A 15734-nucleotide genomic window follows, 5' to 3' on the forward strand; every position below is an offset into this window, starting at 1 on the left:
AAAAAAAAAAAAAAAAAAAAAAAAAAAAAAAAAATACATAAATACAAAAATATGTATTAATGTACTTATTAGTAGCTCCGCTATGTAACTTTTTATTTTGAGGTACTGGGGACTGAACAGAGACACGGTTTTGCTAACTTGTTAAATTGCCTGGGATGTTCTTGAACTTGCAATCTTCCTGCCCCTGCCACCTCGCTGGGATTATAGGTGTGTGTGAACATGCCTAGCTTAAAGGAACAAATTGTGCTGAATAAAACAACCAAAAATAGAGGAGGGGAACAGAGCTATATAGGATCAAAGTTTCTATTAAAACTAAGCTGTAACTCCCAGGGCAAATGCTAATAAACAAAGAAAGGAAAGGAAACAAGATTTTATTAATCCTAAATCAACCAGAACTAATAGACATTAATAGAACGATCCACCCAACAGCAAAACATAAATTCTTTTCAAGACAGAACATTTTCCAAGAGAGATTATGTTAGGCCATAAAATAAACTTCAATGAATTTAAAACAAATTACAAAGTATCTTCTCCAATGACAATAGAAACAAATTGGAAAACCATAACACAAGGAAATCTGGAAAATTCACAAATATATGGTAAGTAAATGACCAATAGGTCAAAGAAAAAATCACAATGGTAAACAAAATTACTTGAGAAATGAAACTCAAATATCCTACACATTAACACATACATTAATTAAAACAGAAATATCTCAAATCAGTAATTGTCCATGTTAATGAACTAGAAAAACAGCCAATAAAACATAAAGCACATGGAAAAGTACAAAGCTTATAGCAGAGATAAATATAAAAACTTCAGATTCAACTAATCTAAAAATTGGCTCTTTGAAATGATCTAAGAAAAAGACAGCTAGGTGTGGTGGCGCATGCCTGTAATCCTAGCACTCGGGCTGCGCCAGGAGGATTGCTATGAGTTGCTGGGCTGCATAGCAAGACACTGTCTCAAAAAAAGAAAAGAAAAAAAAAAAAAGAAAAGAGGGGAGGGGAGGGGAGGGGAAAGGAAAAAGGAAAAAGGAAAAAGGAAAAAGGAAAAAGGAAAAAGGAAAAAGGAAAACACAAACCTTTAGCTAAACTGACTAAGGAACCAGTGAACAGGGAATGATTTCAGATGTGGCTGTATTGCTCATCTCCAACAACATCAGGAATAAGTTACTGGAGTTCTCTGAACTTTACCTCAAAACTGAGTTGGTATGTAACATTGAGAAAATGATGCTTGTAGCATCTGAGAATTAAACGAGACAAGAAACGTGTAAAGTACAAGGTCTGATAATCATTAAGAACTTAATAAAAAGCACTTACTATTAAGCAAAATATTATGTTACAGACATTATAGCATTATAGTACAAAATACTAGGAATTACTCACATATGAGAAATGTGAAGAAAACTCAGGTAACTATAGAGGACCTAACTTCACAGTATTTAAAATATTCACATACAGGGCTGGGGATTTAGCTCAGTGGCACAAGCACCTGCCTGGCAAGCACAAGGTCCTGAGTTCGATCCCCAGTACCGCCAAAAAAAAAAATAAATAAATAAAATATTCACATACAAAAGGCAAAGTCATACTGTAAAACAATCAATTTCTTCTTTTATGGTCTCATTCCTACAAAGCCCTTTACCACTCTGAACAACAAAAAACCATAGTTCTAACTTTAAAACTTACATTAAACTCTTAATATATCTTAATTTTACTTTGATGTATGTAGCCTTCTACATACCTTGCTACCTACCTTGCTCTTAAACACTGTGCCCATTGTTAAAATACTACTAATCAAATAATCTATCACCCTTCTGTTAATCTGAAAGCCACCTGTACCATAAATCCAATTTATGTATGTTGGTTCTCTTTCTTGAGCTCACTGATTGGACAGCTATACTCTTATTACCACACTATAAAGCTATTATGACAGCTTTACACAATAGTTTAATACCTAAGAAGTACTCCTATTACATTTACAATTTCTTCTTGGTTATTCACAGGACTTCCACTAGAGACAGAAATTGCTGAAAACTACAGGCTACAGGGTATATGGAAGAGGGGCTGGGGATTTAGCTCAGTGGCAAAGCGCCTGCCTGGCAAGCGCAAGGTCGTGAGTTCGGTTCCCGGTACCGGAGAAAAACCAAAAAAAAAAAAAAAAAAAAAACAAACAGGGTATATGGAAGAGACAGGTAAATTAAACCAAAGATAGATAGAAAGGAGAATTTGAAAAAAAGCTTTAAAGACTACATCTGCCCAACAATTTTCCTTGTGTTACTTTTATTGTTTTAGAGTATTTTTATTACCATCACCCAATGATCTTTCCTTCTAACTTTTGTGACCTATAAAAAAAAAAAATCAAGGGCTGCGGATTTAGCTCAGCGGCAAAGCGCCTGCCTGGCAAGCGCAACATCGTGAGTTCAGTTCCTGGTACCGGAGAAAAACCAAAGTGAGCTCAAGTCCAACCTGAACTGCATAGCAAGACCCTGTCTCAAAAAGACCAAAAAAAAAAAAAAAAAAAAAGAATCAAAAAAAAAAAAATCAAGCATCTCTAATTAGAAAGGTATGAAAAGCTTAGATACTTAACAAACCATCCCATCACAAACTAGGTTTGTAAATGACTGTGATTATATTTATGGCACTTCCATAAGAATATAGGATTATGATAAGTTTTCTTCTGTACACTTCCAAATTTTAAAAATATTGAATGTGTATTTTTCTGAGGAAGTAATGTTGGTTCTGTTGATCTTTTTTCAAAAGTACTAACTGAAAACATTGTCACAGGGGAACTTTAAAAGGATCTTTATTTATTTTTTTAAAATGATCTTTAAAGTGTTAAGAAGACAGGATGCAAAAGTGCCCTATGTTTTTGATTCAATGACAAAAATATTCCAAACAGGGCTATGCCATATGAAGATAAAAAGACATACAAAGGAGACATCTTAAGGTTGTAAAGAGACAAAGGGAGAAAGACTGCACTGAAGAAAAATGAAAAACAAAGCCCAAATAACAATATGAGTTCATTTATGTAAAATGTGTACAAATTTTTTTTTAAAAAAGCAAATTAACAACATGCAATTTATATGCTTGTAACATCTACCAATGACAGTTCCCATCAGGTACTTCCAATGAGACTGACATTAACCTTGAGTTTTATTCATAACTTCATTTAATTTAATCCTATAAACTATGAGGTATATACTATAATCCTCAATTTTAAGATACAGAAACTGACAATAATTTGATTTGCTGAAAGAAGTAAAACTAATTTGCAAACCCATCTTAACCACATACAAATGAATGCCATGTGTTTGATCAACAGGGTAGAGATGACAAAAGGAAAACAGTTTCTAGAAAAAAATGAAGAAACAACCAAGATTTCTGTTAAGACCATTGTTAAAAGAACTGGAGTACACATCAAAAGAAAGAGAGGGCAGGGACGATGGATAACCTTTTAGCGATCCAGTGTTCAAACTGCAACCCAAAATCCACTTGTATTTACTGCCAAGTGCCAACACAGCAATTAAACCTGAACACTGAAGTTTTAGTTTAGAAAAGCCCAATTATTTGATGCTCTGCCACTGGGGCAATGTGGCTTGTGTGCTGACAGAGAGGGCTCTGTCTGTCCACTGTAGCACATGTGCCATAGGTTCACCATCACTGACATAGAGGAAAGCAGCCCACATTAACAAGTTGTATTTTTAGAGAAACTTTACCATAGGTTTTACATTTCAGTGAGGTATATCAGTAATGGCAGCTACTAAACACCTGAGACTTGTCTCTGTAATATCATAACAAAGCACCAAGCACATAAATATATATTATATCAAAGGTAACAATATACCATGCCTGTCAAGATTCCAGATTTTCCAGGATTAAAAACCACCTTCAATCTACAAATTTTCTGTTAGCCTAATTCAGAACAAAAAAGCACAACTGTCAAAGGCAAAAGGATTCTAAAATGCAAAACAGAAAAAAGCAGCAACAGCAATCATTTAAAACAATGCTTCATGGTGGTAAAATGATAAAGGGAGAAAAACTTCCATAAATTCTGAATACCTTTCCCAAGGAACAAAACAAAAACAGCTCACACTGTACTTTACACACATAATGTGTCATATCTGAAAGTACATTCTGCATCTTAACCTTTACTAAGTTGTCAGAACATTTAATTAAATTATGAAATAAGTGATAAGCTACAATTAGATGTAAATTCTGATAAATAATAATGTGGCTCTATGAAAAGTACAAAGTTAACTGTAGAACACTCGCCTACCATCGTTAAATGTAAAATCTGTTCAGAAATCTTAAAAATCACATACAGTGCAGCCCAGGAAAAGATATGGCCCATGGCCTAAGGAAACGAATAAATCAAATTTCTAATTATGGATTGCTCATTGTGGGCACATGGAAGCAAATCTCTTAACCTTTTTAAATCTCCTATTACTCATCCATAAAATTGGGATCAGTATTAAATGTATTATATTTACTAGGTATGAAATCAGGTAAAGGTTAATTAAAATATGGTACAAACAATGAGGTATCGTCACTAGAAACAGATCTGCAATGACTATTATCAATACATATTTAATTTTAACAATACGTAATACATTGTACTACATAGTACTAATAGACAATTTAGAAAACGAGTTTCTCTTTTTTCAAATTCAATTCTATTTTTCTACATAGTGTATAGTTCATTTTTGGACTTTAAAAACTGATAAATAGGGATCTTCAACTACCATTTTTTGCTTAAAGATCACTGCACTTATTTCCCACAATTTCCCTAATGATTAAACATGGTCTTACTTCATTATACATTTTCCAATTATACCTAGTATCTTTTCACGTTTATTAGCCAATTATAAAGATACACCATATACTCCTATGTTCACATGCTTTTGCACATTATGCTGAGTCTCTTCCATTTTTTTGATTCATAGAAGATATTTACATATTGTGAACATTATTACTTGGTTGTGTAACTAATCACATATAAACTTTTAAATTTTCAATAAAATTGTCAGTGTTTTTAAAAATGGCATCTATATTTCAATTTCCTTAGGAAAGGCATCCTGATACAAAATGTTTGAAGTCACCCAAGCGGTATTTACTTTCCAATGTTTCTAAGATTTATGTTAATGATATAAAGAGTCTAAACACATTTTTCCCTCAAAAGCCTATTTCCCTACTATTTTGATCATAAGCAGCGTGGGATTTACTAATTCATTCAAGATACATCAATTTATTCTTGTGCTAATTATATAATTTTTTAAATCACTTAGGCTTTTTTTGTTTGTTCTTCTGAGACAGGGTCTCAATATGTAGTTCAGGCTGGCTTCCAACTTGCAGCAATCCTCCTGCCTCAGCCCTCTAGGTGCTGGGATTACAGGTGTGTGCCACTACGCCTGGCTAACCACTAAGGTTTTATACTTTCTTATCTCATAGAGCAAATGATTCTGATCCTTTCTTTGTTATTTTTATGTATTTCTGTATTCTGATTGAATTCTACTTAACCTTAGCAATTGCATTCTCCATGCTTTATGTACATCAGATTGACTAATATAAATATTCTTTTGCTCCCACCTGTCCTAAACTCATTTGTTCGTTTATATAATTTTAAATACCACACAAAACAACAGTTTAAGTGGTAATATTTTATAAAAACTAAGTCAAGTATTTTAGTCTGTTGAAGAGTAACAGACAAAAATAGTGAAACAAAAAAAGCGCCAAAACTTTGATTCTGTATTCAAGTACCTTTAGAAAATGCCTTTACATTTTTACCTCCCTGTAAAGAAATCACGTTACAACTGTAGAGTGTGTAAGATACTGAAAACTAAGTCTTTGATTCTACGGAAGAAAGGTGAGTAAGGGAACTAACATTTATGTTTTCATTTTTAAAATGTGGCATACAATATTTACTTTTCTTGCTTTTGCTGCTTTCATGAAATCTTTCAAATAATTAACCTACTATCAAGTTGATCTTAATTTCAAACAAGGCTTTTACTATACTGTGTTCTCATGCAAAAACTGAATTTCTATTAGATGATCTTTTAAATCTGTAAGTAAAAGTCTAGATTTCTAACAGAACATTTTCCTTTTACTTATTTATACATCCTTCTGTCTAGTTATTCCTCATTTAGATTCCCTCACCTGACAACAGTTGAAACAATAGGTTATTTTGTTGTATGTATTTTTAAGTTTCTGAAAGAGTAACAAGCAATAACCACTATTTTTATCATTTTATTCACTCTGCACCAGTCCAAAGCTGATGTTATTAAGTAGTATGTTCCACTGCTTATAACTGCTACATATTACACAGTATGTATCACTTTTAGTCTACTAGTAATGGACACTGAGATTTTCTCTAATTCATTTCCACAATGATGCAACATTCTGACACATATCACATGTATGGAATAATATATCATTCCTGGAAATATATACGAGGAGTAACAGTCTACACTCCTATCAGTAATGTATAAGAGTTCCTATAGTCTCAAATACCTACCAATACTTACCATTATAGTTTTCTGTATTAGTCAATATGATGCTTACTTAATTCTATCTTTTTATTTTCCTAATCATTACTGTGCTTGGCATTAACTCACATGCTGAATTTTCTGGTCTATGAATTATCTATCCATATCCTCTTTTTATCCTTGTGGATCTGGAAGACTTTCTCAGACATCTAACATTAACAGTCCTTTGTCAGTTTTAAAACACTGCTGAACAGCTCTAAAGTTGTCACTGTCTTTGGTAGTGGTGCTTAATTTTGTGTGCAGACCAGCTATTATACCACCAATTATTTGACAGTGTTATAGGTCCAGGAAAAAATGAATTTGAAGCAGAATGTTATTCAATCACATAAGTGCACTACTTAGTGCAACTGACAATTTTTCTCAATGAAGGAAGCAGCATGTTAATTTATATTCCAGTATAAAAAGTGCCAAAAAAAAAAAGTATCACAGAGCTGTGCTGTTTTTTGTTGTAAAGAAGCCTTAATTTTTTTACTATAAATTTAAAAATTTAACCTTTTGGTTTTATGCTTTAGTGAATAAAATTTCCTTTCCCACCACTAAATCATGTATTATCTTCTCATAGTTTGACCCAATATGGTTTATTTCACATATATTATAATTGTTCACACTGTCAATGGGTGTTTGTATCAATCATTTTCAAACTGGTTATTACTAATCTCTTGAGAAGCTAGTTATTTCTGTATATTTATCTTTCGTTTGGCTATCTCACTGAATTTTTATTACTTCTAATAATATATTGTCTCCCCCAAAACTCCAAAGAGTCAACTCTATCAGCTACAAATAACAATGTTTCCTTTTTAATATGCATTCAATTCTTTCTTTTCTCTTATCCTACTGGTTAGGAAGTCTACAAATTTATGACAGAATAATACTTAGCATTTTTGTTTGACTTTTTAATCAGCTTCCCAAAATGAATTTAAAATTCCTTTTCCCAATTTCCTGAGCTTATATTATCATTAATGTGTTCAAATTTATCAAATCATTTTGAAGCATTTGTTAAGCTATAGAATCTGTCCTAATAATTATTTTTTTGAGATCCAATGTTTAACTGCCTTCAGTTATTTAATAATGTGAGGAAATGCTTACATTATGTTTAGAAATAGAAGGGCTATGTACATGCAAGAAGCCCTGGATTCCCAGCACTATTAAAACAATAAATAAAAATAAATGAAAAAAGGAAACAGATTGAAGTCTACATATACATATTTGCAAATTCAAGAAGAAAAATGTTCACTAATTAAATGAGGTGTCACTGAATTATAAGTGTTGAGTATTTTCTCTGTAATTCCTGTATACTATAGAAATTTTGGTATATGCATACGAAAATAATTTTTAAGTAATAAAGGCACAGAAACAGTGTCAAACAAGTTGTATTAATTGTGAGGTAACCATTAAATTAGCTATTAAAAAGCCATCCTTCACATTTTCCTTCTAAGAAAGCTTTCCAGCAATCGCTATCTCTTAGACTTTAGTATGTATTATTAATTAACCTGTAGCCATACTGGACAATAGCATGGCAGAACTAAATTTTCCTGAAAAAGTTTTTTAAGTCATTAAAGTACTAATCACAGCACTAAACATCCTCCACTTATTCTAAAAAACATTCAGTTTATATAACACTGAATTCCCAAATGAGAAAACTGACACTACAGCCAATAAGACTCAAGTCCATCCAAACCTTTTCATGGTACTGTTTCTTTCTCAGGCAAAATGTATGAATATGAACTTTCTTTCCAGAAGTGAAGTTTCCACTTTTGAACAAAAGGAGATTTGGCTTTCTGAGCACAGATTCATGAAAACCTCTTCCAAATTAATTCTTAACAGCCAAGAATAAGTTTTCTGGAACTTAGCTAAGTTGCCCCAAATTGTTCTATTCACACTAGTAATGTTACCTCAGGGATTCTACTCCAATTTGACACTGTAAGAAAGACCAGCTGAAAGGAACCATAAGCTAATTTTTGTGCTCTTGTATTCTTCACCTAAGACTCACCTCTGCCAGATGTTGTAGTCGTGTTAGTAGTGGGGTTCTCTTGTCAGATCCAAGACGTGTAATGTAGTTTGATCTTTTGCTAAATACATATAGAAGGTTAAGGACAGCCAGCACCACTTGCATATCAGAGGAAGCCAATAAAGTTGTCAAATGCTGTTAACAGCAAAGGGCAAAAGTTCAAGATTTTAGGCAAACTCGGTCCTGAAAATTTTAAATCCAATGTAATGAATTTATCAACATTCACAAAGAATCAAGAAATTCAGTGACAAAACAAAGGATTAGTATTTGAGATAATGCAACCTTGTCCATAAGGAGCTTAAAATCTGGCAGATAACCAGAAATTGAAATGATAAAATTTTTAAACTTGCACAGCTGTCCCCCACAGGAAGAAAGAGATTACAAAAGAAACAATTTGATATAATACCTATGTTTGTATATACCTATGTTTGTACTGGAAGAGAAAGAAAATTCTATGATCCTTCTATAGCCTTTATGATAAACACAGAGCCCTTCTTTCAGAAGCTGAAGATCCCTATAATAGCAGGGGACAATCACGTAAGACTTTTTCAAATTCTTAAAAGCAATTTGAGAGGAATTACTGTATTTTGGTGTTTAAATACAAATTAAAATTCACCAATATACTGAAGTGTTTAGAATTAAAATTAGTATGTAGTTTAGCTAGAAATGAACCAAGGAATTTTTGTTGGCTAATTATCATGAATGCCATGGATTTCCCTGAGCAGTCTATTTCTTAACAGACTGTTTCCCCACCACTGTCTTAAAAATATCTGTGCAGCCAAGTGTGGTGGCCTATACCTGTAAACCCAGCACTCGAGAGGCTCAGGCAGGAGGATTAACATAAATTCGAGGCCAACTTGGACAATATAGTGAGTTCAAGGCCAGCCTGAAGTGCATAGCGAGATCCTGTCTCAAAAACAGTATCAGCAATGACAATAACATCTTTGTAGTAGGCCTTTGGTTTAGTTATCCCACTTTTTTCCCATGTCATTTCATTTCTACTTGTTTAATCTGATTCTGATAAAAAATTAGCACAACTAAAATTAATAGGGCACCTATTAATGGTGACAAAACATCCAAAGCTAGGCTAAAGGAATTTCTCCAAAAACTCGAAAACTCAGTGATTGTTCTCTCGACTTTACTTTCTTTAAGGACATAGAAGATGCTATGGCTATAGCTGGCCCTCCTCAGATACGGGCCCTGTGGCCTTTGACTCAATTGAGTATGGATGGAAAATATGTCTTTACTGAACAAGTACACTTTTTTTTCGTCAGAACTCCCTAAACAACAGTTTACACTACATTTATATCATGTTAGATATATCATAAGAAACTTAGAGATGATTTGAAGTATAAGGGAAGATGTACATAGATCATATGCAAGTATCACACTATTTTATATAAGAAACTTGAGTCAACAGTATTTGGGAATTCTGGAACTATCTCTCCTCCAACCCCAGATACTGAGTGAGAACTATAAATACAGTGTTCGCCAAAAAAAATGTATACGTATTTCAGGAAAAGAAAAGTTGTGTATCTTTTCAACAGATGGTGTTAGCCTTGTATGGGGGGGACTCTAGAGGACATCATATATTGCAGACAACCCAATATACTGCTGGTCCTTAAAGAAGAAATTGAAAATGCATGTGCAGCAATCCCAATGACCAGGGTACCCAAGCAGCAGTTTGCTGTACTAATAAATGTCTGGAAGCTAATGGCCACACTTTGAGCACCTCTTATAATTGTAGAGGCCAAAGGTAACTTGTTTTTTCTTTTCCTGAAGTGTGTAGACTTTTTTTTTTTTTTGAGGATTCTGTATTTTGGAAGGATGTGGGAGAGTAGTTGAGTGGTTGAAAAGCAGAACATTAACATGTTAAGGAAATCAAACTATTTCTAACAGTTTAAATAATGTGGGCCTGCTCTAATGACCAGACACAAACATGAATTCCTTCAAATTCTCAAGAATACGTCAAAACATGTGCTACATTTCTCATTCATTTCTTGAATCTAGAAACGCTTATGTGAAGGTGATATAACAGAGCCTTCCCATCAACCCTAAGTAATGTTTATAACCAAGAAATATCTTGAACATTCTTTTCTATTCCATTGGGCATTGCTAGGGACTGAACCACAGTAGTGTACATGCTATGCAGGTGTGCTACCACTGAGCTACATTACCAGCACTTCTCATTATGTTTGATAGTAAAAAAATCTAGAGCTCCACAATGCAAAAGAAACCAGCAACCATCAGAGAGAAATACCAATTTCTTGTTCACAGCTATACACAATCCTAGTTGAGAACAGATCACATAGGCTTCAACCTCCCTTACCTCTATCGAACTGTACAGATGACGGGAAAAGCTGTACTCAATAAGCAAGGCTGTGAAGTTCAACACAGCCAAGAGAAGCATTTTCAGCTGCTCTCTTTCTGGCCTATCACATACAAGCATCCATGACATATTCTCCACTGTTTGTCCAGCATCTGCCAGAATGCCATCGAAGCGGTCCAACAGGTCTACCCAGTGATATAACTCGCACTAGAGAACAAGGAGGAAAAGGATTTAGGGAAATGTTAAGAGCACCACGTAGAAGGTTTCCAGTAGAGCTTCACTACAAGAGACTGATAAGCATGATACCCAGACAAATTCACTTCCCAGCTTTCCCCATGTAAGAAAGATCTTACTTTAGAGCTAAAAGAACCTGAATTCACTGTTACCCTCATCACAGTAATGGGCTACCACTAGTAGACACCACAAAATCCCTAAAGCTAGGTCTTCATAGGGAGAATTCTGAGGGTTACAATGATAGGAAATACAGTATTCCCACCAGAATCCATTTTGTGTAAAGAATTCATTTTTAGAGTCATCTAAAAAAATTATCTTAATCTGAAGGTAAAATTTCTAGCTGAATGGGGTGGTACATGTGCCTTTAATTCCAGCACTGGAAGGCTGAGGCAGGATGATCACCAAGAGTTCAAGGGCATACTGAAATACACAGCAAGACCCCATCTCAAAAAACAAAAAACACAAAAAGCCAAGCCAAACCAAAAAAATCTCAAAGTAAAATTCCAGAGGCTATTTCAAACACTTTACCATTAGCTGCACAAGCAGCAGTCATCCACAGCTATCAAATTATCCCCACCTCCCAATTTTCTGGACAGCCACATAGACTAAAGTCACTGGTGTAGGGCTATGCTACACATATACTAGATGCTTTCTGTTAAGTAATTTGAATCAGGTTACCCAATTGTGGTTTTCTCTTTCCATATCAGAGCACATAAAATGAGGTACTCATAGCAAGTGTTATCTTTTGTGGACATGTGCTCACATACCTTTCCAATGTTCCATGTTTTGATTTGCTGTAGTTCCAAAAGTAGTTGCTCATCATTACAAACTTTGAGTTTGTCTATTAAGGCTCTGCAATCTGCAGGCTGAGGAAAAACAAAGAGAGAAATAAGTCACAAAAATTGTTTTGAAATGAGAGAAGCAAAGAAGGAAAAGTAGTCTTTAAGCCCACAAAGTAATCTAACTTTTACTTATATAAAACTGGAGATTCCTCAGATGATTATTTGGGATTAAAGTAAAACACTCGTGAGGAAAACTTTCATTCCCAACAATCCACGTATGTAGTATGATCTACAGAAGGATAGAGACAACAGAAGTAAAGGAAATAAGCCAAACATCCACAAAAGCAAAATAAGAAATCTGCATCATGGTTGGAAAGGTAATCAGAACGTCTGAAAGGTATGGTGAGTCAGAAACACTAAAAGCCCTGAAAAAGTTCACAATTAAAAGCCAGGCATGATGGCATATGGCCATAACTGAGCAACTGAGGCAGAGACAAGAGGACTGCAGCAAGATTGAAGCCAGCCTAAGTTACATAATAAATTCAAGGCCAGCCCAAATTACATAGGAAGATTCCATTTTATTTTATTTTTTTTTTAAATTCACAGTTAAAGGAGAAGAAGTAGACTAGCTCTGGCTATATTTTTCCGCTAATTGTAGGAGGGGAAAGAGCTTCTGAACTCTTTAAAACTAATACTCCATTCTTACTTGAGGGTTCCTATTTCCATACATTCCTGCTCTCTTGTACTCATGAATGGGACTGCTGGGTAAGGAGAGGACTGAGAATTTATATTGAAGGTTCTAAAAGTAGAATGAAAAAATGAGATACAGGCTGGGACAGGGAGGCATTCTATTAATGGATGACAGCTAGAAGAAGTTATTATACTTATTCTGTAAGTCTATAAAGGCATTATGGTGTCCTAGGAACATGCCTAGATTGAAAACCAAATAAACCTAAGCTCAGTTTTTAGTTTATGTACTAAGCTGTTTGACCATGAGCAAGTCCAACCTCTCAGCCTGTTTTCTTACCAGGAATATAGACCTAAGAGCCATCTTGTCAGTTGAAGTTCAAATATCTGCCACTACATAAAGTACTGTACTTAGCCATATAATAGGAGCAATACTGCTATGAGATTTAAACTGGAGGAAATTAATTTTCTACATACAAAACACAATATGGAGAATAATAGAGGTTTTAAGAAATTTCAAATGATTTTATTTAAGTCAAGCCACAACCTTATCTCTTGCTAAAGCAAGCATTAAGATCTACCTCAAATTTTTGTGAAAATATATATATAAAATTCTTTACACAAGAACCTTCCATAAATGAGGCCTGTACTTCTTCCTTCCCTCCCTGAAGTCCAGGTTGGGGGAGAACCAGTGAAGTAGAATAAAACAGACTAACATGGGCAGTTTGAACCACCTGCTCATGCATTTCATTTCTTCTGCATTTACTTGGACTCAGTGTCAGATATATTGCTTCAATTTCTAATGGAATGTAGCTACAGAAAATATAATTTTATGATTCTATGGGTCAGGTAACAGCTATTTAAACAATTTGGGTCTTATAAGAACTTGGAACATTCCATAATTAGGCCTATTTCAGTCTTTAACAAGGGCCAATAGCAAGCCGACAGCATTTTTTGAATGCAGAAAGAAGATGGTGGTATGGTCAAAACTGTAGGGATCTTAGCTATAAATCTGGCTTGGGCCCTGGCAGCACCTTTGGGTGATACTTAAATCAGGCACTTGGGTCTACTAAGTCATAAGGTCTAAGTGATAGGGCAGTTGGCGTTATAACCTGGACCTGTTTAGTGCAGTCTTTTCTTGATCCAAACCTCACTAATACATGCTGTCCACTGAATACTTTAGAGGGTACCTGATAACTAGATCACAACATCATGCCCAAATATGACATAAATCAGCTCCAAATTCCAAAGAGCCACCAATACATTGTTTTTCTTTCTTCGTGCCATTTAGTACAAATTGCAGCAACTTGTCTCTAACTTTTGAAGGTATACTCTGATATTCCCTAGAACTTGGGACCCTTAGAAAGTTTCCTGATGTGGCTTGTTCTCAAGTTTTCACAGGATCCTTCTCTGACTCTCTGGGACACATACATTTGAGATATTCAATAAGGTACTTGTGTTTTCTGCTCAAAATATCCAGTTACCATAAGAGCACTTTACAATCCTGTATGTGCCATATAAATGCAAAGCAAGTAAAATTTTCATCACTTATAGTAATTTTTTTTGAGGGGGGCTCTTTTTGAGACAGGGTTTCACTACGCAGTTCAGGCTGGCCTTCAACTTGCAACAGTCCTCCCTCAGCCTCCCATATGATGGATTATAGGTGTGTGCCACTATGCCCGGCCTATGGTAATGTTAAAAGAAATAATTTGCCAGGTGAATAACTGCATGCCAATACCCAGGGTTTATACTGATTTATTCCAATTATCAAATCATGCGGAAAAAATCCTTTGCAGTAAATGCCAGTACATAAAGTAATAAAAAAGGTCTTTCATAAAAAAATAACTACCACTGTATGGGAAACTGAGTATTCCTGTACGTTTCTCAAGAAAAATCAGCAACTTAAGCCTTAAAAAATAAAACTTAAAAATTACAATCCTAGGACTTTATCTGAAGTAGCTAGGAAATGCACATCAAAATAAAATTTGCATTTCTAAATACCTACAAGATTGAATCTTTCTAGAGGTTCACTATGCCTATTTTCTGAAATGTCCTATGCCCATTTGTCATTGGAATTATTTCTCCTATTGATATTAAAGTTTCTAACTACACTGGGTCATAAAGATTTTCTCTAACTTATTGTATGCCTTCACACACACACCTGCTTGAGCTTTACTTAAGTGTGAGCGATATATAAAAACAGCACATAATAGGGGCTGGGGATTTAGCTCAGCGGCACAGCGCCTGCCTGGCAAGCGCAAGGTCGTGAGTTTGATTCCAGGTACCAGAAAAAAAACAAAAAAACAACAACAACAACAACAAAAAAACCCACAGCACATAATAATCAATGTATACAATTTGGTGAGTTGGGATGTATGCATACACTCATGTTATTATCACAAGAATCCAGATAATTAACACATCTAACATCTCCAAGTTTCCTTGTGTCTCTCTGTACGTTTCCTCGTGTGTTGTAAGAACAATTTATGTGAGACCTCTCATTTGAAAAAAAAAAAACCTCTTAAGTATACAATACTTTATTGTTAACTACAGGCACTACTATGTTATGAAGCTCTCTAGAATTTATCTTATGCAACTGTAACTTTACACCCATTGAACATTTCCCATGATCTTTTCACTCCCTAGTAACCACCGTTCTGTTCCCTACTTCTGTACTTTTCACTCTTCCATTTTCGATGCCTTATGTAAGAGGAACCATGCAATGTTTGTCCCACTGTGACTAAATTATTTTACTTTTTACAGTATCTTCTGGAGGCTAATCTTAAAAATACGTAAGAAATTCCTGCAATTCAACAGCAACAGCAACCACCACTACCACCTCACTAAAGTGAGAGCAAAGGATTTAAATCGGCATTTCTCCAAAGAAATCCAAGTGCCAACAAGTATTTAAAGGTATTTGACATCACAAAGGATCAGGGAAATACAAATCAAAACCACAATGAAATACTACCTCACACCTGTTAGAATGACCACTTTCATGTGTCTTTTTATTTTGGATATGGCACTTTACATTTCTTTTTTTTTTCTTATTGGTAATTACTTTTTTTTTTTTTATTTTAAAGATAAAAGGAGGGAAACATTAACAGACATACAACATTTTACAACATATCACAAGCACAATACAGACAA

The 15734-nt window shown here is 34.5% G+C and overlaps 1 protein-coding gene across 6 annotated transcripts in view; it reads right to left on the bottom strand.

Moving 5' to 3' along the window:
• Nucleotides 1–15734, bottom strand: part of Huwe1 (HECT, UBA and WWE domain containing 1, E3 ubiquitin protein ligase) — a gene marked incomplete at its 5' end in the record, with an annotated part of 121129 nt that overhangs the window by 102697 nt on the left and 2698 nt on the right. For all 6 annotated transcript variants that reach the window (XM_013502817.1, XM_013502819.1, XM_013502816.1 and 3 more), the window contains 3 exon segments: nucleotides 8535–8687; nucleotides 10882–11088; nucleotides 11883–11981. In XM_013502817.1, the coding sequence (XP_013358271.1) occupies nucleotides 8535–8687; nucleotides 10882–11088; nucleotides 11883–11981 (459 nt within the window).

This window comes from Chinchilla lanigera, unplaced genomic scaffold (genome assembly GCF_000276665.1).
Source record: "Chinchilla lanigera isolate Chin_1 unplaced genomic scaffold, ChiLan1.0 scaffold00074, whole genome shotgun sequence".
NCBI classification, from domain to species: Eukaryota; Metazoa; Chordata; class Mammalia; order Rodentia; family Chinchillidae; genus Chinchilla; species Chinchilla lanigera.